Source organism: Lethenteron reissneri, chromosome 20 (assembly GCF_015708825.2).
Source record: "Lethenteron reissneri isolate LAM-NWPU_2019-01 chromosome 20, ASM1570882v1, whole genome shotgun sequence".
Taxonomy (NCBI): domain Eukaryota; kingdom Metazoa; phylum Chordata; class Hyperoartia; order Petromyzontiformes; family Petromyzontidae; genus Lethenteron; species Lethenteron reissneri.
Genome location: NC_083798.1, coordinates 1,511,864 through 1,537,780, shown reverse-complemented (window position 1 = coordinate 1,537,780; position 25,917 = coordinate 1,511,864). Strand labels below are relative to the sequence as shown.

General features: G+C 56.5%; 1 protein-coding gene across 1 annotated transcript in view; it reads right to left on the bottom strand.

The window, feature by feature from the left end:
• Positions 1-563: 563 nt before the first annotated feature.
• The window catches only part of BMPER (BMP binding endothelial regulator), a 41,512-nt gene continuing 16,158 nt past the window's right edge, over positions 564-25,917 (bottom strand). The window contains 13 exon segments of the mRNA XM_061554569.1: positions 564-3,662; positions 5,074-5,204; positions 9,152-9,485; positions 9,907-10,257; positions 10,926-10,977; positions 13,954-14,061; positions 15,654-15,776; positions 18,268-18,377; positions 22,288-22,336; positions 22,338-22,388; positions 23,459-23,541; positions 24,404-24,494; positions 25,719-25,801. Of these exon segments, the coding sequence (XP_061410553.1) occupies positions 3,478-3,662; positions 5,074-5,204; positions 9,152-9,485; positions 9,907-10,257; positions 10,926-10,977; positions 13,954-14,061; positions 15,654-15,776; positions 18,268-18,377; positions 22,288-22,336; positions 22,338-22,388; positions 23,459-23,541; positions 24,404-24,494; positions 25,719-25,801 (1,751 nt within the window). The 3' untranslated portion in view covers positions 564-3,477.

Genomic DNA, 25,917 nt, shown 5'->3' with positions numbered 1-25,917 from the left:
GTACGTCGGGTGCTACGCTGTTTTGCTGTCATCGTTGATTCGAAGCCAACTGATGATGAGGCATAATGGTTCTTGCAGTACATTTTCCAAGCGCACCATTTTACATATTTTAATCCCTTCTTACACGGCCACTATACATCAACAATGCATTGCCAAGCAGCTGCTAATAATCAGAAGTCTGGCTGCAAAGAGTGCATCCCTGGGCTCGGTATTTTTCCGATGAAACAAATAAAATCGGTATGAAGATAATAAGACGAAAAATTAAATGGCGTTCATAACAGAGGTGGTGGTTTAAAATGAAATAAAAAATACGGAGTAATAAAAAAAAACTTTCAACAATGCATGTAATAAATACATCATATTAGTGCCTTACGCAAAGCCCTGCAGCAAAGTAAGCGCAGATGAGATCGCAGTTGCATACGGTCAAAGTAAAAACACAACGAATACGCGGAACATAAATTACAACTCATTCACAACTCGGCACATATTTACAAACGTTTTCCCTGCCGGCAAACGCGCCAGCGCCTCGCGGGGGGTCGCGAGGCGCTGGGGTGGAGGGGGGGCGCAGGGGGAGGGGGGGCAGGGGAGAGGGGGGGGCAGGGGGGTGCCGAGGGGGCTCACGAGGGGTCAGCGCAGTGAACGCGGCGGCCGCGTGCCGATGCCACCCCCAGTGGCCCGGCGTCCAGGCCGCACGTGCTGCCCGGCGTCCAGGCCGCACGTGCGGCGTCCACGCTGGGGTGGCGGCTCTCCCACAGCTGGGAGATGAGACTGCGGGATCCCACACCAGGGGGGCTTTGGGAGGCTTCGTCGGGCAGTGGATTGTCCATGCTTGACGACGACGACGACGATTCCCTGAGCTGAGGGACATGGATGGGAGTGGTGTGGTCGCATGTGGCTTTTGTGTTTGCAGCTGGACCAGGCCGCAACTATTTGCGGGGCCCCTTTGGAAATGAGGGCGATGGAAAAAAAAACATCTTTAAATAAGTTGGTGTCCTGGTTTGATTTTGTTGTAGTACGAATTCAAAGAATTATATTCTATTGACAATGTTTTGCTCATTGTTATGGAGGCGAAGCCTGCATTCATCCCCACAATCTCACAACGAGCCCCTGCACCCCAGGGCCCCCGAATCCGAGGCTGAACTGAAATGAAACGTCCGTGCCGCGCGCCATCCGCAGGCCTGCACAGGTGGCTTCAATCAGCGGCGCTCCTGGACATCGCACTCACAGCGGGGAGGCCAATGAACGCTCTCAAACTCCCAAGTGGTTTCCTGCTCAAAATACGTGCTCATCTCCTATTTGCAGACTGAGCCAGTGGTGGAAATTCCACATTCTTGTTGTTGTGAGGGGAGTCTCACCGTGAAAGAAACAAACAAAAAACACCTCACTCTGGTACTCGGTTCTCTGGCATGGCTTGAGAAAGGACTGAGTCAACTTCCTAGCGGATTGAGGGAGGCCTGTTGATTTTTCATAGCCACCGGTAGCACGTGGGTGGGCGGTGGAGGTCATCTTAGAGGAAACGGTGCCAAGGGATGTGCAAAATGACAACAACAGCAAACACTCACACCTGCATTGTAACAGCTTCGCAATGGCAGCCGAAGTAACGTTTGGCTCACGACTGCACTGCAGCCTGGGCACCGTCAACACTGCGCAGTCGGCGTATTCATGAGGCTCCGACATTTAGATGCGAGTGACATCTTTTACATGGCACAACTTCCAGCTGTCGGGGTGATTGATTCCCTGCGTCGACGACATTGAGACCAGAACAAGGACCAGGGTGGCATTCGCTTCAACGACGTTGGCGGCAAATATAACGCAGATACGTCATCTCCTCACCGGTCCAACATTCTAAACAATGCGACACACAAAAACAGAGAGCTCTTATCTCTCGAGATCTGCACCCAGGCTGCTCGTATCAGGCCGTCCAACAGCCTGCCAGCTAATGGGGAAGGGGGGGGGGTAGCAACAGCCTCCCTGCCCCGCTGTGGCGCTGCCTATGGGCGGAAGAGAAGTGGCCTTGGGGACGAACGGACGACGAGGAGGATTTACGATGGTGACGATGAGGTGTAGATGAGAATGATGTAGCAGAAGAGGCGTGTGGAGAAGGAAGTGGATGACTAATTGCAAGGATGGACGGAAGGGGAAGAGAGCGAGAGGCAGCTACCCGGTCGAGGCAGCCGCGGAGGAAGGTGACTCGTGGCCAAGAAGGAGCAGGATGGACGGCGGCACGCAGAAGATGTGCAAGAAAAAGTGGAGCAAGGGGAGGAGGAGGGAGGTAGACAGAAAGCACGCGGTGATGATGATGATGCAATGTAGGTTGCAGAGAGGTGCCTGCAAAGGTCAGGTGTGGGGGGAGGTCAAAGGTCAGGTGTGGGGGGAGGTCAAAGTGAGGGATGAAGTCACAGCCGAGGACTGTGAAAAGGAACGGTAGAATGACAGTGGTGGGAACGAGGGGGGGGGGGGAGGTGGACATTGGGGCAGGGAAGAGGAGGAGGCGATGGTGTGGAGATGCATTTGGACTGCGGACAACAAAATAAGTACAGCACTTTTCAAAACAAAGCTGGATGCAATCATGGGCTGTGGCGATGGGAACGACTGCCGTCCCAGGAGAGAGGACGGCGCATAAATAACGGAGCTGCGCCCACTACCACGCTCGCCGGCTTCCCTCGTGACGACGAAGAACTCTTCTTGTGCAGATGCTGAGCGGACGCCGCGTGGCTCCGCCGAGCCGCGTGCTCACGCTGCTGCTCTGGGCTTTTGCCACGGAGCGTCACGCAATGACCAGCGCAGGCCGTGTCCCCCTCCCCCTCTGAGTGCGTCTCAACCCTTCCCCGTAGATGTGGGGGGGGGGGGGGGGGATTGCGAACCGGAGCCGAACGGCGCGAGAGACAAAAGCTGATTGCGTCGTGACTCATTCTGTTCGGCGTTGAACCGTTTGCTGAAGAGCGCTCAGCGTCGACGGCGCTGCCCCGGGGGTGTCGCGTGCCCCCTCGCACGTGGCCCTCCGCCCGTCGAGTCACGTGCAGCGGCGTCTCTCGCCCACCTGACCGAAGGGCCACTAATTGCTTCCTCGTGGTTTTTTGTTTTTTGTTTCGTGAAGAATAAAAGCACCGTTAAATTAGAACAAGTTTGAACACTTGCTATATCGTTATTCAAGTACAAACATGGCAACGCATGCACGGCATGTAGGTTGAGAACATCTTACTGGCGGCGGCGAGGGGGGCTCCGTGAAACGAACGCGCCGAGCGAGAGTGATGCCACCGCTTCTCCGCCCAGTAACGCACACGGCCCCCCCACACAGCGCACTCGATAAATACAGCAGCAGCAGCAGCACCGCCTGCACCACCGCTGTCGCCAAACTCAGACGAGCTTCCAACAACAACAACAAGTCGCCCGCTGCCCACATCCGATCGCCGGCAGAGAGAGAGGGGGGGGGGGTGTAGGGGGGGGGCGCTCCTCCGAGCCGGCCGAGTCGGGCGGTCACGGCGCGGGACACAGTGCCGGCGCGATGCAGCGGCCCTGGTGCAGCACGGAGCCCGCCGGGCAGTGGCAGCCGGCCACGCACGGCTCCTGGCACGCGGGCGGCACCGCGTTGCCGTCCCGGCAGCTGCGCGGGCACGCCGGCCCGCACGCCGACCACACGGCGCCGTGACGGCACACCGGCTCTGCGGGAACACGCGGACGGCACGACACGTGACGTCGTAAGGGTAGACACTATTTGGGTTTTTTTTGTTGCTCGCGCAACGCGCGCTGTGGCGCCTCTCTGGTGCAAAGCTGCCGCTCAAAAGCGCCGTCGCGTTCATACCCAGCGGTGGAAATGGGTCCCGGCACGGTTAATCGATTGTGATGTCGCGTGTGGTGGGGTGAAGCGTGGGTACGCCTCCCTCTCCCACACACCCTCTAGAGCCTCCCTCTCGTGGAGGCAGTTCCAGCAGCAGTGGCGTGAAGCAAGCTATTGCAGGGATGCACCTTTACGGCTCTTTAAAATTCCAGAGCAATTTGTATAGTTCTGTTGCAGTGTATTTTGTAGATTTGAAGCTTTTGTGACTGCAAGGATTCATATTCTTAGGTTTTTTCGGTAAAGTCACGTAGGTAAGCGAGACGCTGGCAGCTGTCGTGGCTGTGATGGTTCCACCTGAAGACGGAAGCTTGTGTTGCCTCCGAAACGTCGCGATTTTTATTTTATTTTACTTTTATTAATTTTAATGTTTTACCTACGTGACTTTACCGAAAAAACCTAAGAGTATGTATTTTGTACCCAGTTAGTTAATTTGGCTGTGAGGTTGCTGGCGACTCTCTGACAGAGCCGCACTCGCAGTGCACGAGACGCAGCGGATGAAGCCCCTGTGGCTGCTGGGGTGGACCTCGGGGCCTCGTTGGTGCTGGCTCAGAGTCTTCCCACAGGGTCAGGGATTCTGAGTGTTGATCTCCTCGTTACACGTGGGGGGTTGCTCTAGGAACTCAAGTTTCCTTCCACATGCAGCAGCAGCAGCAGCAGCAGCAACACCCCCAGGGCAGCACCGCCCTGGACAAGTCTTGGGACTCACCGCCGCTTGTCGTGTAAATGACGGCGGTTTTCTTGTTGAGTTTAAAACAGCGAAGGCCCATGTCGCTGGACTAACCACAACGCGGGAAGTGTCACGATGCTTCCACAGCTGAAGACAATCTTGAATCTTTGTGCCCGATGATGATGATGATGAAAATATTCTCAATTGGTTATAATCGTGTTTTTATTTGCCGCGTTAAATGAATGTGTGTGTTTGTGGGGAGCAGCAGCAGCGGCGCAAACCCAGCAACCAATTCCCGCGTTAACGACCAGTAACAGTGGCGAATATGTACACTGGTTCTGGGGCTTCTTTAGGTCAACTCAACCGTAAATGAGTACCCGTTATAGCGTGTAAACATCAGCACGAGGGAGACAAAGGCAGCGGGGGCATGGTGGTGGCCACCCACCCCTCGTGCGCCGTGCCACTCTCCATTGAGTGTTCGCTGACGGCACTTGCCCCAGCAGCCTGCTGACGGCTCCGCGGGGGATCTTCCTCTCCGCGTGCTTGTGAGCAGTGGCGCGGCTCTCACCTTGGCAGTGCAGCAGCGGGTCCCAGCGCACGGGGGCTCCCTCACGGCCGCACGCGCGCGAGTACGCCAGGAACGGCTCGCAGAAGCAGCGCTTGTGCAGCGGGCACTCGCACATGTCCATCACGCACGACCTGGCACGCACACGCACGCACGGCGGACTTGAGCGCGGTGTGTGTGTGTACCAGCTGACGCATGCCCTGTGCCGGTCCGCTTAGGTGCTGGCTAACGGCACTTACCCTACACAGCCTGTGTCGGGTACATTGAGGGGGTCATCGTCTCTGTGTCCGTGTTCATTCGGTTAATTCCTCGGAAAAGGAAATGCGTTCTTACTTGTAAATCACACGTTGAATAATCGCGGAATTTCCACAACCCATAAACACTGCAATCCATCTGGAAGTTAACATGAAATGAACTGTAACATGTATTTGGCTTCCTGTATAGGGACGTTTCATCAAAGCTTAGAGCAATTAGCCTGACTCATAGTGGGGTTGAAAAGAGAAAGGTTTAGGCAAGAGTCCTTGTCACAGAACAACGTGGAGTGTGAAAGAGAATCGGGGCAGAGATCTAGCGGTGATAACACCCCCAGCACCCCCACCCCCACCTCCACCCCCACCACCACCACCACTACCACCACCACCACTACCACCACCACCACCACCACAACTCCCACCTCCACCCCCACCCCCACCCCCAGCACCACCACCACCACCCCCACCACCACCACCACCACCACCCCCACCTCCACCACCACCCCCACCCCCACCACCCTCACCTCCACCTCCACCCCCACCACCACTACCACCACCCCCACCACCACCACCACCACCACCACAACTCCCACCTCCACCCCCACCACCACCCCCACCCCCACCCCCACCTCCACCCCCACCACCACCCCCACCACCTCCACCCTCACCTCCACCTCCACCCCCACCACCACTACCACCACCACCTCCACCCCCACCACCACCCCCACCATGCCCACCACCCCCACCACCACCCCTACCACCACCCCCACCTCCACCCCCACCACCACCCCCAGCACCACCACCACCCCCACCCCCACCACCACTACCACCACCACCACCCCCACCACCACCCCCACCACCACCACAGCCCCCACCAACCCCACCACGACCACCACCACCACGACCACCACCACACAGGGAACTAAACTGCTGTGTTCCCCCACTAATCCTATTTCTTGTGGCGGAGGCAAAGCTGCGCTGTGGGAGTTGGAGGGGGGATTCCACCTCGTGCGTGGAGTCCCTGTGGCTACCGGTGACGTCACAGCAGCACAGTGACTCGCCAAACGCTCGCACGGTACGACGATAATCATCACACTGAACGCAGAAGTGACAAACCCAATGCAACACGTGTTTAACTCACGTGAACTACTCGACGATGATGACATTGAATCTACGTAGCACCTCCCCCCGGCCGGTGCTGAGCCCACTGCTCGGGCGATCCCGCGTGTACAAGGATTGGCCAGCGGCACAATCGGCCGTCGCGGCAACACGATGTTGCCTGCCCATGATGTTGCGGGAGTCTCTCAGCCACGTGGAACAGCAGCGCGGTGTGCGGTGGACCCCCGCGACCCCCGCAGCGGGCCCTACCCCCGGCGTGCCGACACAAACCACTCCGCCGCCTCGCTCGGTCCACCGCCGTGGCCTCATTTTTGTCTTTCGGCGCGGTGCGCTCCTCCTGCTCTTCCCCCTCCACCTCCACCTCGCCGCCACTCCGGCCGCTGCGTGGAGGTGTGCCGGGAGGCGGCGTGGGTGGTCCCCGGGGTTCGCCCGTGGGCGTCAGCGCTACGCGCCGTGCGGGCCGTGCACGCCGTGCGTGCCGTCGGCCGCGACGCGAGGTCCCCCCCGCTCCACGAGACGGACCGGCGGCGCTCGTGGCCTCCGAGAAGGTGCACGCAGATTAATGGTGCGGTGCCTTTTACGGCACTTGGTGCTGGGCAAACACGCGGAGGACAGCGTGTTTGCTTTCCTGCCGAGGTATCGCTCCTCGCTCGCTCACTGGGCAGTCACCGCCGCCGCCGCTTCCTCGTAACTCTGCCTCGGTGTGTTTTGTGTTTGCGGTGTTACCCCCCCAACCAACACCCCGCCACTCCCCTCCGCTATGCCACAAACCCATCAATAAATATTTAAACGTACAAACAACCGATCACATGCTTTAAGAAAGTTGTTTTACCAACGGGATTGAAGGAGGCAAACGATGCAGAACCACCGCAACGCAGCTGTGCGGAGAGCCCCCGCAGCAGCGGTAGCTTGCATGGTGCTTGCTCGAAGCCCAAATATTTTAATTGTACTTACTCGCTCTCTCGACTCCGGCTCAACTCTGCTGCCTCCCCACGCGTCCCTCGCTCATCTGCTCTCACTTGTCGCGCGGGGACCCGAGTGCAGGCTGTGCTTATTTCTTCAAATCGACAACGTAAACTCCATCCGTTACCCAAAAATAGCAAACAGATCCTGAACGCGCCGATTTCTAACGTCGCTCTCCCGCCCGGCGCTCCCACCTGCCGTGGTGTTGGGGAGAACCCCGCGGCTGCCTCCGATCACCGGGGGGAGACTCGGGGGCCGCGCTCATCAGCTCCAGAAATGCACAGTGCACGAAAACTGAGTGAGCCAGTCCCACTCCCCCCCCTCATCACCCCCCACCCCCCACCCCCCACGGTAGCCGTGAGCCAGGACTTGCACCAGAGCCGAGGCAACCCGCCGGGAGCGTGGCTGAATGGGTGGTCTGCAGCTCGATGCTAACCGAGGCACGTTCCATTGTTGTGTCACTTGACAGTGATTTAATTCACCGCTTCCACGCTGGTGCTCTGGGCCAAGGCGCACGGTGCAAGGGAGCGGCGAGGTGCCCTTTGGAAACGGCGCGGGGAGACGGAAGAGCGATTTTGCTTTTTGCGGTCGTGCCCGAGTGTTGGGTAGAGTCGTGGCTCGCGCGGCACGGCTCTGCCCGTGGCTCGGCTCAGGCTCATTGAAGTCCTGAGCGTGGCCGGGACCGTGCTCACGCCTGGCTCGGGTTAAGCAGGCGCTCACTTGAGCCGGAGTCGAGCCTGAACCAGACCGTGACGAAGAATGCCGGCCAAGGGGTTCCTGCACACTTGGTCCATTACCTTCTCATAATTTGATGCAGTATAATTTTTGTTATATAAAAATTCAGTGCAGATTGTTTTTACAAAAATAATTAGAAAAAAAATATTTAAACGCACTACATGTTTGGAACTAATTTAAAAATATCACTCGAAACATGACGAGTGAATGAATGCGTTTGAAAGTTTATAAATAAATATGAAGAATTTATGAAAAGCACCATGGCTTGACAATAAGTAAAATCCGTACCTGACTGACGAAAGCACTGCACCACACGCTTTCAGATGCGCTTCTGTGGCCGTCTGGAACGCTCTTCCTTACGATACCAGGAAGCCACTGCAGCTATGCACTTTTACATCTAAATTGAAAACTAATTTCTTTAGAACTACTTTTTGTATTCATTCATGATAAAGGCTTCTGGGTTAGATCGCGTAAGTATAAATGTGTCGCAACCCTCCACCACCCAACCCGGCCAATCAGTAAACAATGTGTAACGTTAACAAAACGCCAATTCGTTACTTCTTCAACCCACCGGTGTGTTTGAAGAGTGAATCCACAACATTTATTATGAATAATACTGGTCGTGAAAGCCTACGTGTTTTGTATTTAGTTTGTTGTTCTTCCCCCGCACACCTGATTAGCACGGTTGTCTACGTACGGTGCGAAAGAAATTCAACTTGCATACATATAATATATTTTTTTTGGTTTTGCTGGTTGTCTGGCCACGTGCCGCCTTGTGCGCAGAGCGGAGGGGACGCACAGGCGACCGGCAAACGGGGGGGGGGGGGGGGGGGTGCGGGTGATGGGGCGACCCAAGAGGGGATGTACGGGCGTGGGGGGGTCACACACAAGAGGGGAGCGCCCATTGGTGGACGAGGATGGCCATTCAACGTCCGGTACCTCATTCGTTTTTTTTTTTTGGCCGGAGGGACAGGCAGACAAATAGCGAGCGAGCGGAGGCCGCGGCGTGGCACCTGTAAAAGGGGATGACGTCGATGACGTTGTGGCATTTCTTGAAGTCCCACGACTTGAGCTTGCGGCACTCGCGGTGCGCTCGCACGCGGTGCTTGGCCGACTTGGAGCAGAGGTGCGGCGCCAGGACGCGCGGCGCGCCCGAGCAGGGCTCGCGCGAGTCGCGCCACGACTCGGCAAACTCCTCCACGTCGGGGCGGAAGAGGCCGTCGCCGCCCAGCAGCTCGTCGCGCCGGTGCCCGTTGTAGTTGCCGCACAGGCCGCAGAGGCGGCCGCGCAGGTGCGGCGACGCCGTCACCTCCACGAAGCTGTCGCCGTCCCACGTCACCGACAGGCCTGGACGGTCACGCGCACGCACGAGATAAAAACAAAAAGCCCTCGTGTAGCCTTCACAGACTGTTGGGGCAAGTGCTGTTAGCGAGCACCTATGAAGGCCGGCACGGCACACGAGGGGGTGGGTGGCCAGCACCACGCCCGGCCGCCTTTGTCTCCCCAGTGGCGATGTTTACGCACCGCACCAGGTACTGGCATTGGCCGTGAGCGGGAATCGAGCTCAGGTCGTTGGGTTCGTAGCGCGGCGCGCCAACCGCTACACCACATTTTTCAAGTCCCCTGAAGACTTCATCATCGTCGTCGTCACCGCTCGATATATTCACGCCGCGCCTCCCTTGCGGTAACATCTCGACGCCCCCCCTCCACCCCCCCCCCCCCCCCCCAGGGACCGCAGCGGCGCGGCACGGCCTGCCGGGGAGCTCACCGAGCGCGGTGCTGGCGGTGACGAGCTGCCCCGTGGCGTTGACGCTGTAGCCGCGGGCCTCGAAGGGCAGCGGCACGCGCGTGCCGTTGACCGCGACGCGCAGGTGCTGCATCAGCGTGACGGTGGCGCCGGCGACGCGCAGCTCGACGGCGCGCGTCCACGAGAAGAAGCGCGTGCGGCGCGCGTCGTTGTGCACCACCACCTCGACGCGCGGCGCCCAGGCGGGAGGAGCGCGCGCCGGCGGGGAGCACTCCTTGGCGAGCGTGTAGCGGCACGTGCCCTGGAAGTTGAAGGCCTTGCCGTCGAAGGTGCGGTAGTGCGGGTCGCCGAACACCGTGCACACGCCCGGCTCTGCGCACACGCGCGCACGGGCGAGCGTGAGCGTCGCGTCGAGGCGGGACATCGCGCGCTTCGCGTACACTCGTCGTGCGTGCCGTGCGCGAGTACGGCGAGTGTCGACACATCTCACGTCGTCACACGGTCTCACGCTATGGCCAGTGGCGGGGGGGGGGGGCAATGGTGGAGATCGATGGCTCCGTCCATTGAAACTGAACATTGAGCGTTCGTCGTGCCAACGGCCAGGTCAGAGCGGGCGGCGGGAGGAGTCGCGTTTCACTCGCTCCGCACGCCGCACAGCGACCGTTCAACGTCGCAACCTCGGTGCCAGCGCCCCTCCTGACTCCGCTATCAGGGCTTGTGCGTCAGCAGTAACGGATCGCTCTCTGATCCGTGAACACGACCGTAAAACTCCTGCCAAATAATAACGCCCCCCTCCACCGCATCGCACACTTGCTCGCGTCGTCGATATTCAAATCAGGACGGCTAAATGCACCGCAGGATCGCAAAGTTATTGCTTCAAAGCCCACGGCCCCAGCAAGCCACGGATCCCGGATGAGGGATCTTGTTGGGCGGGCTCCAGCCGTTGTGACGGCAACGCCCCAGCCCACGCGGGGCGCCTCCGCTGTCGAGGAGAACTCCGTGGGACGCCTTTGGTCATCAGGGCAACAGAGGAGACTTACTTTCGGCGCACTTGAGGCAGCATTCGTCCGGCTTCTGGGTCAAAACCTTTCCCTGGAAGGACAAAGGGTCGCCAATTAGAATCTGGCACGTGCACGTCCGGACAGCGGAGCGCCGTCGACGTTGCCGTGTGCACAGCGCCGTCGACGTGAGGTCGCCCTCGCGAAGCTGAGCGGCTGTCGCCTGCGTCCCACGATCCTCACTGCCACCGAGCATCGAGTGAATACTATCACTATCAACTAAACTATCAACTAAACTATCAACTAAACTATCAACTAAACTATCAACTCAACTATCAACTAAACTATCAACTAAACTATCAACTAAACAATGTTTTTATTTTTCCAGGCAAGGCCCACTGATCTATGTGGCTCTTTTTCAGAAGCAACCTGCCCACAAATGAGAGCTCAACGAAGTGGCTTATCACGTGGAAATGTATAGCAGCCAAATACTCTAAACGTACGTTGATTCTAAATGTGGAGGGAAAAAACGGAGGACCCGGAGAAGAATCCACATGACCAAGGGGAGAGAGAGACACGCAAACTCCAGATATACAGCAGCAGGCATCTTCAGGGTCGGGATCGAACCCACGACCTCCTGCATACCAGGCGAGGTAGTTAACACCTCGCCACCGGGGCAAGCGATGGCTCCCTCCATTGGACCAGTCCTTGGCTCCCATTCGCCAATCTGCACTGACCAGCGTGGTGACGTATGGTCAGGCAACCCTAATGCCCTACACAGAGTGGGGAGGCCTTCATTCAGCAGTGGCTTGAAAGCTGGATGAGAATGTTTCCACTAATTGTTATTAATTAAATCCTTATACGTTTGAGGTTTATCACGATTAATAAAAATGTGATGAGGTGCGGGATCAAAGATGACTCAGCCCGTGTTGGATCACGCCAGGTCGTTCACAAGCGCTTCAACGTGCACCGTGCGAGCGAGTGCTCGACAGGAACGTGTCGCGATCCACGTGCACGGGATATCCTCAAGGTCACCGCACGGAGCGGGCATTCACTCCCCGGTGAGCGATCCGTTTGACAACATTCACACGTAGGGGCGAGAGACGAAAGCTCCCCCCCCCCCAACTCGGCCCGCAGCCACAAGGCACTCCGGCGAGGGCGACTGGTACGAGGCGCACGCTGGCTGGGAGTTGGCCGACGCTCACAGCCCAACGCTCATCTCTCGGCGCATGCGCCGTGCAGCTTTGGCGTTTTGCTGTTTCGCCTTTCTGCCCGAGGTGGAAATATAAACGGTATAGCGATATAAAGAAGGGCAAAAGTGTACGAGGAGGAGCGAAACCGATTGGCGGCTCGTCGATACTCCAGCGATACAAGTGTCTCGCCGTCCAGCCAGCCGCGAGACCCAGTTAGCTGATCCCTCACGGAGACAGAGAGAGGAGAGAAGGGATCGGGAAGGAAAAAGAGTCGGCAGAATTGTCAGTGTCGCTGTCTCAAAGTTGTGCAGTCTCCTCTGTTTTATGGAGGTTTTTTTGTTTGTTATCAACGCGTTTGCTGTAAAGTGGCAATCGTGTGCAGGGTATCGAAAGAAATGGGTGCTGATAAAACAGAATCCTTAAAAAAAGCACTCTGGATTCCAGTGAGGCACTTAGAGTGTAAGAGGGCATTTAGCCATGGCCTTGACATACCGCCGTTATTGCCTCGGGCAATTAGGGTTCATCAAGCACTTCCTCCATCACTTTGGAAAAATAAGAAGGGGCGACTGTATCTTTCCTAAAGGTCAGGCGCTTGACAGAGCGGGCACGGGTCACGGGCGCAAGCGACGCGTGCTCAGGAGGCAGAGAGAGAGCCCATGAAGAGGATGGCTCCGTCTGAAGCAGATCAGCGCCGAGTGCAAAAACAATAAATTCCACAACCTCTGGGCCGAGAGCTGCAAGTGGTGCGGGGGTTCTAATCTGCTACAGAATGCACACTCCCGGATTTAAACATCAAGATGACCTACGAATGTTTGAAAATGTTTGGGATGCAAAGCTTTCCCTCGAGTTATACAGCAAGCTGAGGGGCAGCGATCGCAGGGCTCCGGGTGGAGTTGTAATCACAGCTCGAAAACCGTTGCGTTTGAATAACGTTGGGTAAAAAAGTCACGTCAAATCAATCAACTTATCAACTGATCGAACATTTAATCAGCATCTTATTTTAAATCGATGCATGCAATGTATTTATAATGTATGTGGTTAAGTGCCGATTTTGATTAAAATCCCACCGCCTCGGAAACACTTTGTAATCATTGCGTTTAAAAAAGACAATCGTCTAAACTGGCTTCGGGAGTCATCCATCAGCCTCATCGTAGCGCGTTGAGGCCGGGCGCACGAATCGCCGCGGCGCAGGCCGCGGGAAGAGAGTCAACGAGCGTGAGGATGACGAGACGGGGAAAGACCCACACGTGGAACACTCACACAGCAGCAGCAGCAGCAGCAGCACGTCGCCCCGTGTCCCAGAGCGGCCCACGGAAGTTGATGTCCGGAACTACTGCTGAGATCCCTTGAAGTGACCTCTTACCCACGCGAGGTGGTAAGAGCCGAGGCGGAGCGGGGATTTCACTCGGCTGGTCGGATCATCGTGGGGAGGGGGGGGGGGGGCACGAATGGAAAGGCCGAATCCGTTGCCCCGTAGTGGACGTGGCGATGAGTGAGGATACACACGGAGCCTGCGTGCGCACTCCTACAAGGGCGACTCTCCCAGCGCAGCGAGGGGGAGGAAGGGAGGGGAGGAGGAGGAAGGAGGGAGCGAGCAGGGGGGAGGGGGGAGAGGGAGGGAGGGGGTAGCAGGAGAAAGGAGGAGGGAAGGAGGAGGGGGAGGATAAGGATGGAGGGAGGGAGGGAGAGGAGGAAGGGAGGGAGCGAGCAGAGGGGGGGGGGAGAGGGAGGGAGGAGGAGGAGGGAAGCAGGAGGGGGAGGACTCTGGAGGGAGGGAGGGGGGAGCAAGAGGAAGGAGGAGGGGGAGGAGGAGCGAGGGAGGGGAGGGAGGGGGAGGGGAGGGAGGGGGCAGCAGGAGGAGGAGGCTCGCGACTCACGTGGGGGCAGCTGCTGACGGTGGGGGGGCACTGGATGGGCTGGCAGCGCTGGCTGCCGTTGTGGCACACGCAGGAGGTGCACACCTCGGGCCTCCAGCTCTCCCCATCCTTGTGTCACACAGAGACACAAACACACAGAGACACAAACACAAAGAGACACAAACACAAAGAGACACAAACACAAAGAGACACAAACAGACACAAACAGAAAGAGACACAGACACAAACACAAAGAGACACAAACACACAGAGACACAAATACACAGAGACACAAACACAAAGAGACACAAACACAAAGAGACACAAAGAGACACAAACACAAAGAGACACAACCACGACTGTGAGCGGCGGGCGACGGAACGGGCAAACGTCACGCCCCGGTCGCAACTGTCAAACGCGCAATTATATTTCACCGCCTTAAGAGCTAGCGTGCACATGTTTGTACATATACACATGTTTGTGTGTATATATATACACACATGTTTGTCATATATACACATGTTTGTGTATATATACACACATGTTTGTACATATACACATGTTTGTGTATATATTTACGAAAAACGGTCGAGAAATTACCAAGATTCAGCGACTTTCTTCAACGTATGGTTGTGGAATAAAACTGAGAAAACCTTCTCCAGCTGTATCCCCTAACAAGAGTGAATATTGAACACGCGTTACCTCTCATCGATTTGACATTGCGTGGCCTAACCCAAAAATCTATTATGAATGCACCCCCCAAATGTCTTCCAAATGAGAGCTGTGCGTGTCCACAGCTGCCGAGTCGTGTCCCCTCTGTGCGTGGATTGTCTCCCGGCTCTCCGCTCGCCACCCACACGTGAACTTACTCGATCAGCAACGAGTGAAACACGTGCCGAGCATCATCCCTCTTGACGAGAAATGTTTTGAAGACAGTGCGAAGTTGTCCCTTGTTGATTATGAGTTTTTGTTTTTATTAAACCCACGCACACACGCAGGGCAGAGGTGATGCGGTGGTTATGAACCTGGAGATCTGTGTTTGCTTCGCAGGCAGAGCTAACAGCTGACACTGTCGACTTCAGAGTGCTCCTGGCCAGCCGTACCTCGACACGTGCGTCGCAGGAGGCAGCCAAAGGGGGGCTCCTCTCATCCACAGCCTCGCACTGCCAAGTTTAATGTCTGATGGATTATTAGCTACCGGGACTAATTTAGAACAGCAAACTTGACCTGTGACAGCAAATATCCCTGATGAAGGGAGACGTACTTCGCTCCTCAACTCAGGTCAGATGCTCCAAGTTCACCGTTGCGCCGCGTCAGGATTAACCCCCAACAGGGGGTCGGTGCCAGTGACGTTGGCCAGGGACGTGAGCTTCGATGCCACCTTCGTGGGCTGCTGCAGAGTCCCCCCCTGTCACCCCCCCCCCCCCGCCACCACCCGCCCACCCCTCATTTCTTAAAGTTGCCTCAAGAACCCCGAATCACTCTGAACAGATGTGCACGCTCAAAAGAGGCAGCCAACATAAGTTGACACCAGGATAACCAAAAATGCCAACGCGACAAACTCAACGCGACAGACACAACGGGACAAACGCGACAAAGAGCCATCCTTGCCCCGCGCCTCCCATGAGACGGCCAAGCAGAGGAACCCGCTCGGCCATCGCGGAATCCGCGATGTGAATCCCCGCCGGAGGGTGTTGCCCGGGGGCTGCGTGGCCGCCCACCTGGTAGGTGGCGTTGAGGGCGGTGCAGCTGCTGTGAGGGCGCACGGCGGAGATGCACGCCTCACAGCCCGCGTCCCCCAGCGCTCCGGGCCCACAGCTCCGCTCGCACTCCACCGTGCCGTTCTGGAGCCGTGCGCAGACACGCGCACACGCACACACACACGCACACACATGCACACAGTACAGTCACTCGGTGGGCCGGGAACAAACGTCTGACGGACGTTCGCGGTCGAGCGCGGTACGGACGTTTCTCTCGCGCTGCAAGGAGCGCCGTCGGTGCCGAGGACGGGGGAGGGATCCCCGTTGCTCTGTTGAGGGGCAGTCGCACCGCAGAACAACCACCGGTCACTTCCCACCGAGCGGTGCTCAAACTCAGACAGAGATTGAACTCGTAATTGCAGAGTCGTACCAACTCAGCTGCAGTGTTTCCCAGCCAGGGGCAGGGCACGGATGCAATTTAGGGGATGCGTCCTTCGTATCACACCGTTGGTTCCAATAGTTTTTGTTAAATTATTTCCCTGAAGCATCCCATTTTGATCAAATACCATCCTGTGACTCTAGCTTTGCGAACGGCGCATGAGGTCTGAACGGAGACTCCCGAGTGTGATGACTTGAGCGACGTGTGGCACCGCGCAGTCTGGCCAAGGCTGAATCCGTCCGCGCTGACGACGGCGTCGTCACACCGCTGCTACGGGGGAGGGCCTGGCGGGCCACCGCTCCTGGCACGTGGCTCACAGGTGAGCTCCGCCCTGGGCCGAGACATTCGGCGAGCACGCGACGGGGCCAGAGGGCGCTCCGAGACCCCCACGATCGCTCCGTGACCCCCACGATCGCGGGAGTTCCACTCAAAGCAGCTCCTTGAACGGCTGCACAGCTGCTCTATGTCAGGCACGCTTCATGGACGTGGAAGGGGGGTGCTGGAAATTTATATAAACGAACATGAAATGGTTCTGAAATTGTAATAAAGAGTGCTTTGATGTCGTGGGCACCTGGCTTGTATCACAGCTAAACCGTAAAATTTGAAATGTATTGCAATTTGGAAAAATATTCTAAACAAGTGTATTTTTATTTTAAGAACTTGCATAATTTACAACTGCCTTGAATGTTTGCCACGAAGCAAAAAAAAATCAAATGCAAACCAGATGATATCTGGGCCAGATTCACACCCGAGTGAAACGCGGTGGCGTTACGGGCCTCTCACTCCGGTCACTTTGATTCTGCCGGACGCTGGCAGAGCTCACACACCACACACACAGCTCACCACACACAGCTCACACACCACACACAGCTCACACACACACACAGCTCACCACACACACAGCTCACACACGCACAGCTCACACACACAGCTCACCACACACACACAGCTCACCACACACACAGCTCACAAACACACAGCTCACACACACACACAGCTCACCACACACACCGCTCACACACGCACAGCTCACACACACAGCTCACCACACACACAGCTCACACACACAGCTCACCACACACACAGCTCACCACACACACACAGCGCACACACACAGCTCACACACACACAGCTCACACACACACAGCACACACACACAGCTCACCACACACACAGCTCACCACACACACACAGCTCACACACACACAGCTCACACACACACAGCACACACACACAGCTCACCACACACACAGCTCACCACACACACACAGCGCACACACACAGCTCACACACACACAGCTCACACACACACAGCACACACACACAGCACACACACACAGCACACACACACAGCTCACACACCACACACACAGCACACACACACACAGCTCACACACACACAGAGCTCACCACACGCAGCTCACCACACGCAGCTCACCACACGCAGCTCACCACACGCAGCTCACCACACGCAGCTCACCACACGACTGTCAACGCCCCGTAAGAGACAGCCAATATCCACGTGCAGCTCCTTGCTGTTGAGCGTCAGCTAAAGCCGCGCGTGGAACAACCCAATGGTGCAACGGAATACGAGGAGTCTGAGAGGGGGCGCGGTGGTGCGGTGGTGCGTGTGGGTGGTGCGGTGGTGGTGTGGCGGTGGTGCGGTGGTGGTGCGGCAGTGGTGCGGTGGTGCGTGTGGGTGGTACGGTGGTGGTGGTACGGTGGTGGTGGTACGGTGGTGGTGTTGTGGTGCGTGTAGGTGGTGCGTGTGGGTGGTGCGTGTGGGTGGTGCGGTGGTGGTGTGGCGGTGGTGCGGTGGTGGTGCGGCAGTGGTGCGGTGGTGCGTGTGGGTGGTACGGTGGTGGTGGTACGGTGGTGGTGTTGTGGTGCGTGTGGGTGGTGGTGTGGCGGTGGTGCGGTGGTGGTGTGGCGGTGGTGCGGTGGTGGTGCGGTGGTGGTGCGGTGGTGGTGCCGTGGTGGTGCAGTGGTGGTGCCGTGGTGCGTGTGGTTCCTGTGGGTGGTGGTGTGGCGGTGGTGGTACGGTGGTGGTGCGGTGGTGGTACGGTGGTGGTACGGTGGTGGTACGGTGGTGGTGCGGTGGTGGTGCGATGGTGGTGCGGCGGTGGTGCGGTGGTGGTGCCGTGGTGGTGCGGTGGTGTGTGTGGTTCCTGTGGGTGGTGCGGTGCACACCGCTACCTTACACACACACGAAGTGCAGCCACCGTGGCTGAAGATGTCTCCGTTGTCCAGAACCTTGGCCTGGAAGACGCAGCTCCCCGCGGGCAGATCGAACACCTTCCTCTGGCCTAGAGCACGTGGCACGCCGAGGGGGACGTGGGGCGAAATGCGTGCGAGGGTTGGAGGCGCGGCGAGTGTGGCTCTCTTCTCACCGCCGTTTTGCCACCCCCTCGACAACTTGGGCCGACGACGGTAACGATGCCGAACGGCGGCGTGGACAGGTGGTGCCGTGGCGCACCGCAACCTGGGTTCGATTCCCGGCCACGGCTAACATCAGTGGCGAGCGACATCTGAAGCAGTCCTGGACCAAACCCCTTTCGCCGACCTGCATTGACCGGCGTGGTGAAGCATGGTCACAGAACTCACATTCCGTCAAGGGACTTTCATCCAGCAGTGGATTGACAAAGGGCTACAAACGATGTTTAATTACGATGCCTCGACGCATGCCCTGCTGCTGGATCTACAGGCTCGTAAGGAATACTGAAATTTTTTTTTTACTTCGTGAGCAACTCTTCGTTGCATTCTAAAGGCTTCAGACAGCAGCCAGGCGCTACCGGTCACCTGACCTATTGAGAGCTCCCCTGCTCAGCCCAGCATCGCATTTCACAGGGAAGAGACCACTCCAATGTCGTTATCTAGATGCGGCAAGGTTACTCCGATTCGAAGTCCCGGTATAGGAGTTTAGTATAAGAGTTTATCACACTTGGCCCAGAATCCAGAAAGTAACAGGTGCATCCTCATTATTTCTCAACCACATGACAAAGGCACCGCGTTGGTGTCCTCTGTCAGTGCGTGTACCCTGGGAAACGTTCAGCGTTCGCCCGCCGGCACGTCGATTTGCACGGTCTCAATCCTGGGCACCGATACGTCATGCGGCCCGTCTGCTCGGTATCAAAGGGCACGCGAGATGCCCCTGCGAGGACAAGGACAGAGATCCTCCGCCTGCGACGGGGCAAGCTGCGTTGCCGGCGCAGACCCCGTAGCAGACCCCGTAGCGCCATCCCCAAGCCAGTCAGCTCGCTCTGTCAGCTCGCTCCTTCATAAAACTACACGCAGCTGGGTCGGGCGTTCATGCGCCGTGGGGACCACATCAGAGGGCATTCCATCGACAGATTAACCTTTTGACCGCCACTTCATGGCCCCATCTGCTCAACTAAGTCAGGCTGCTTTAAGAGGAATACACGTGCTGAGGAAAAATGCATAAAATGACAACTATGGCACCGGTGGAGGCCTAGACGCCCCTTGACCGCACAGTCGCTCGTCCAAGCGAGGCACCGGCCTGAGCGGCACCCCGTCAACGAAAATGGACGAAGTGAAGAGCTTCTGTCCATCAACCTCACGTGACAGCAGTGCATTGCCACGCGTGCGGCCGCAGGGACCGTTGAAAACATTTCCACATCGCTGCCTCGCTGCCCCAATCACGAGCGCGCAAATCAAGAGCCCGCGGATCGTGCCTCTTCCCATTGGGGACAATTTATGGATATGCCACCTCCACATAAAACGTAGAAAGCGATGATCTAAATACGTCGCATTTAAGACAGACTTTGCGCTCGACTGCGGCCTGAGCTAATGTACACACGGCACACCAAGCAAGACCGCGCCGGTGTAATTGGTCCCTGTGAGAAGGGCACGGTTCTACGGGCAGGGAGAGAATAGGGAAATGCGCTGGCAGTGATGCACAAGGAGAGACCACAGCGTTCGTCATCGGCACGGCCTTGTCACAGATACGTAGAGAGAGGAATAACGCGATGGACTGACGCACAGGGGGGCCGTGAGAGAAGGCGATGGCTTCTGGATGCCTTCATCCGGTCGTGGATAGATTATGGCTGATGATGCTGATCATGTTTTGGGAAATGGCCCATTCAGATTAGAGAGACACATGAACGGTTTCCCACTAACAGTAAGTAGCAATACACACTCTGAAGGGAGGGCTGTAAATGCCTCCACATCTCTGAGCTGATCCCTCAGAAGCCATGCTGAGCCACACTGCAGCAAGGCAATCATTGTCACGTGGATGATTCTCGGGGACATTGAGTCATTGAGCACAGCACCGCACACTGTGGATGTGGCGAGCACATGTTTAGGAAATCCGTACGGAGATGCGGGATTAGTGGGCAAATCCCGTGAACGTTTCTGTTGTGTGAAATTCCACATGCGAGTTACATGATTTAAGCAACATTCGCAATTTATATGGAAAATTATCTGACGTAAGGAGCGCACATATGTATGTTGGACTTCTTTCGCACCGTACATAGGCAACTGTGCTCATCGGAGGTGCGAGGGATGGACAACAAACTAAACACAACAACATTTAGACAAATCGCATTGCCGTTGACACGAAGGCAGAAGGCGAATAGCGGTATCTGTGGCCAATAAAAAGCCACTTTGAGGTGAAGATTAAACCGCACGAAGCCACAAATGGTGCTCGTGTCTGGAATGTTTGTGAACGGGAGGGCAAATGTGAAGTTCATTGAGCTGACATAATGGAGCCACTGAGAGCGTCGCACAGGATGACTCAAATTACAATAAGTCTGATCTACATCACGCGGTATGCTCAATCATCCGGTTAACTGAACCTGAATAAAATCATTGTATGTTGGCCGTGGATGGTGAGAGAAAACCGGGGGGTGGGAGAGGTGTGTGTGGGGGGGGGGGGGTGAGGAGTATGGGAGCAGCGGACACCGATGTTCGAATGCTCTTCTCTCTTTGGCCGGGAAAGGTTCCCCGAGTCTCAGGACTCTGTTTCTGCAGCTCGACTCAAGGGGAGGAGCCCTGGTAACGCCACCGCACATCACCGCCAAGTCGTTCTACCCTTCTGACCCATGCTACGGTTGTTAGAACATTTCCAGACATTCTCCACGCTCCGCTCTTCGACGGTCCCAACAGCCGGCTGTCCGTCCATCTCCCGCACGCGACCGCCCGATCAGCATCATGGCTCACAACCTCGCCCGTTCAACCTGACTGCGCCTGGACGCTGGGGCGCTCTCGCTCGGTGGAGCCTACGCTAGAACGGGGGGCCTCGCAAGCCAGCCTCAGCTCCAATTAGCACGGTTGGCTACGTACGGTGCCAAAGAAGTTATACGTGCAGCCTTAACTGTCCCGTGGCAGCGCAGCAAGCCTCAAACGGCTTGTTTAACAAATTGTTATCATCGGGATATATTCATCGAAAAAACCCACCGTTGAACGGCTTGAATGTTATTTTATTTCCCCAGTGAAGCACGCGCCTGTATTCATTCATATATACACATTTACATTACCTAAGATTCGCCCCTCATATAAGCACATTCCATGTTTGAACGTTACTTGTGCAGCCTGACGTTCAGGAATAACGCGGCGCAGAATGGGCTGCACCGATGCTTGCCGCCACCATCCGGGGTTCAAGCCGGCGGCGATCTGTTTAATGGGCCACTCCTTGCTGATGAATCTTAGAAAGTCCAAACCAGTCCAAGTCCGAGTTGCCTAAACAAATACTTCTCGAAGACATTGGTCAGGAAGGCCTTTGGACTCATGGACCTCAAATGCAATTTGATTGTTGTTGCAATGAAAGAGCTTTCTTGTCTGGTGAAGTTTTATTATTCTTCGTGTCTGGTGAAGTTTTTATTATTTTATTACTGATAGCAACGCTCGTCTCTGCATCGTCACACTCACTTGCTCCGCGCTAGCTGCACGTAACAGCTGCGTTACTCGGCCCTTACAAACGACTGAGATCTCAAACACAAGGTAGCCTTTGGAATGGTGTTTTATTCTCATTGGCTGTGTATGTTGCCCCTCCTGTATTGGTTGGTTCTTGAACATTGTATGTGGTCTGCATCATATTTCACTTCCCAGCAATTATCTCAAATGCCCCATTCATGGTGGCACCTGGAGACACACTGCATGAGAGGCAGAGCGGTATAAATGATGATGCTGCTGACAGTGATGACGGTGATGATGATGACGATGATGGTGATGGCGGTCAAGATGATGATAGACACGTACCCTTGCATGTGGCGCAGCACTTGCCGGGCGGGGTGTGGGACAGCCGGGCCTGGGCACGAAAGCACGGGGCACACCTCCTGCTCGCACTGCAACTTCCCGTCCTGCGGACGGGGGACGGTCCCCAAACACCGTTACCACCCCGACTCCACCGGCACACACACACAGGCCAGCGCAGAGCCCTCGCGATACGGGTGAGTTTCCACTGCACGTTCGAGCGATGCCAGCGCCGGGTCGGCACGGTACGGGTGGTTTTCCACTGGCACACGTGAGCTGTGCCGGCGCAGGGCCCTGACGGCATGCGAGGTGTTCCGCTGGCTCTCTGCCGTGAAACCCTGCACAGTCGTAGGAGTCGTAGCCACAACATCGAACCGCTAGCGCTGAGCCGCTGGGCTCCTACTGCCCGTGACTACAAATGTTTCCTCAAGCCTGCTGAGTTGATCAAGTCTGCCCAGTCAGCGATGACTGCACACAAAATCATTATTTTCTGTGTGAGCGCTTCCTTCATTGAGACCATTTCAGCTCTGAGGACTGAATTGGATTGGGTTTAAATGCCACGTGACGAACACCTCCACGGCAATGGCACGTGAGAAGGTGACACCGCCCCCTGGAGTTGAGGAGGCCATCGAGGGGCCCTCAGAAGCAGTTCTGAGATGTCCCCTTCCAGCGGCCGTGTGGCGTTGCAGTGCGTTTTTTGAAGAGAACCGAATTCAAAGGTCTCCATATCATGAAATCACCCTCAGAGGAAGCAACGAACAGGCAGCTGCACATGTACATACATATGGGTCTCTGTGTGAGTCTATGGGTCTCTATGTGAGTGTATGGGTCTCTGTGTGAGTTTATGGGTCTCTGTGAGTCTATGGGTCTCTCTGCGAGTCTATGGGCCTCTCTGTGAGCCTATGGGTCTCTCTGTGAGTATACGGGTCTCTGTGTGAGTCTATGGGTCTCTATGTGAGTTTATGGGTCTCTGTGTGAGTCTATGGGTTTCTATGTGAGTTCATGGGTCTCTCTGTGAGTCTATGGGTCTATGGGTCTCTGTGTGAGTCTATGAGTCTCTGTGCGAGTCTATGTATGTATGTATGTTGAACTTGTTTCGCACCGTACGTAGCCAACCGTGCTAATTGGAGGTGCGGGAGGAAAGGACAACAAACTGGACGCGGGCCGTGGTCCTCACCGAGCACACGCACGAGATGCAGGGGTTCCTGTTTGGGTGGAACTCATCTCCCTCGCGGTACGCGTGGCCTCCAAACGAGCAGCCTGCGGGAGCCGCCGTGCCACGGCAGTGTCAGATAGCGAGTCAGGCATGGCATGTCAGGCACGGCGAGTCAGACACGGAGAGTTAGAACACGGTGAGTCAGACACGGTGAGTCAGACACGGTGAGTCAGACACGGAGAGTCAGGCATGGCAAGTCAGGCACGGAGAGTCAGACACGGAGAGGCAGATACGGCGAGTCAGACACAGCGAGTCAGACACGGAGAGTCAGGCACGGCGAGTCAGGCACGGAGAGTCAGGCACGGAGAGTCAGACACGGAGAGTCAGGCACGGAGAGTCAGACACGGCGGACTCACGGCAAGTGGCCTCGTCAGCGATGCCCTCCGCACAAATAGTAAATGCTTAGCACACTCAACAATCAAAGTGGCCTGCAAGGAGAAGACATATAAATCTATAATAGGTGACGACTCAGGCAATGCTCCTTCTGCTCCTTCTGCGTCTTCTTCTCCTATGAAGAACGATGCAGAGGAAGGGCCATACCCAAAATGTCAGGCCGTTGCCTGAAGTGTTGCCTGTTATATATAGATATTAACCTTTTAGAGCAGTGATAGTGACAAATGTGTCGAATGCCCAAAAGGTTGCTCAGAATGTCCTCTCAGGCCGCGGTGTTGTTTGCGTTCGCGCACCACTGCCACCGCGCCATCACCACGTCATCGGTTTTTTACTTTACGCAGATCACTGCGTGGCCAAACACGACAATTGGACTATGAATCAACATCGACAACATCAACAACATCATCATCGTCGGCTGCGAAAACCTCAGCGCCATTACGGGTGGGGAGGCTAGCGATCTCGCGTCATGCGGAGAGGGGTCCTTCTGTCCGCGCGGCACCGCGGGGGCCTTACCGGCACAGAGGGGGCAGCAGAGGCCGTGCTGGTAGAGCGGGCGGTCGCAGGGCAGCACGCAGCGCCGGGCAGCCACCGTCAGCACCCCCTCCTGGGGGGGCGACACGCAGGGCGGGCACATGCGGTCACAACGTCACACCACCGTCACACCCTCACACCGTTACCGTGACGTCACACCCTCACACCATTACACCACAGTCACACCATTACACCACAGTCACACCATTACACCACAGTCACACCGTCACACCGTCACACGTCACACCGTCACACCGTTACACCGGGCCCCGCAGGCCACACCGGAGATCCTCGCTACACTGCTCTGTCCCTGCACCTCCCGTCAGCATGGTTGGCTACGTACGGCATGAAAGAAGTTCAACATACGTACGTACATCGGGAGTTAAGAAGCAATTCATCGTGACGTTTGAGTGCATTGCTTTAAGCAATTTGCCTCATTTTATCTCACTCGGGCGATCAAGAGTCAGCTCATAAAAAATAATTCCCTTCACCAATAATAATTACACAGACAGCCTCAGAGAGAGAATCTCAAGGCTCATTTCTGTGAGGGCCCCTGCATTAGGATGCTGGCCGATTGCATGTCACAGTGCGTGGGGGCAAGTCGAGCAAACCCACACACACGAGGAGGTAACACGCACAGGCTTTGACGACGACATAAGAGGTTGGTGCCAGAGAGATGCGGCACTGCTGGAGCGCACTGACGATGTGCGGTGGACACCGACAGGCGATCTGCTCGTGGATTGTGATGGCGATGATGATGAAGTCACAGCCTTGTGTTTAAGAAGTCTTTGGTGACCGCCTCAAAGCGTCGTCGCACAACTCGCATGGCCCGTAGAGCCACCCCGCAGCGACAGCCGCCAAGAACCCCCCACGCAGAGCCTCCTGGAAACGAGTCTGGACACTCAGCGAGGTTTTCCAAGAAAACTAAATCCCGTTGTTATTATGAGAATAATTACGTTGGGTATCGACCCAAGACGACGACACCACACAATCACTTCTAGATTCACTGCAACGAGCCTCTCAATAACAACAATAATAATAACAGTGTCTCTCGTGGAATCTCACGCAAAAAATATTCATTACAGAGTAAAGAAATAAATAAATTAAATGCTGTACAGGGGGCGGGCCTCCCGCGCCTCCAGCGAAGGTGGTTCAGCGTCCAACGCACAGCGGCACAAACACCACGCGGGGACGTGGCGCGGGGACAACAACGCGACCGCCCCCACGCCGTGCTGGAGACGGCACGGGCAGCACGGGGCTCCCGGGGTTCATGGTTACCTGGCAGGGTTATGGTTACCTGGCAGGATTGCTGCAAGCAGTGCGGGGCTCCCACCAGGTGCGCCATGAGTTCCTGCGGGATGGTTTCCCGCGCCCGGCAGCCTGCAACACAAGCGGAGACCTCCCGTCGTCATCGTCGTCGTCGTCCTCACTCACGCAGGGCGGGCCGCAGCAGGTGTGAGCCAGCCTCGTCTCTCAGCAAGGGAGACAGTTCCCCT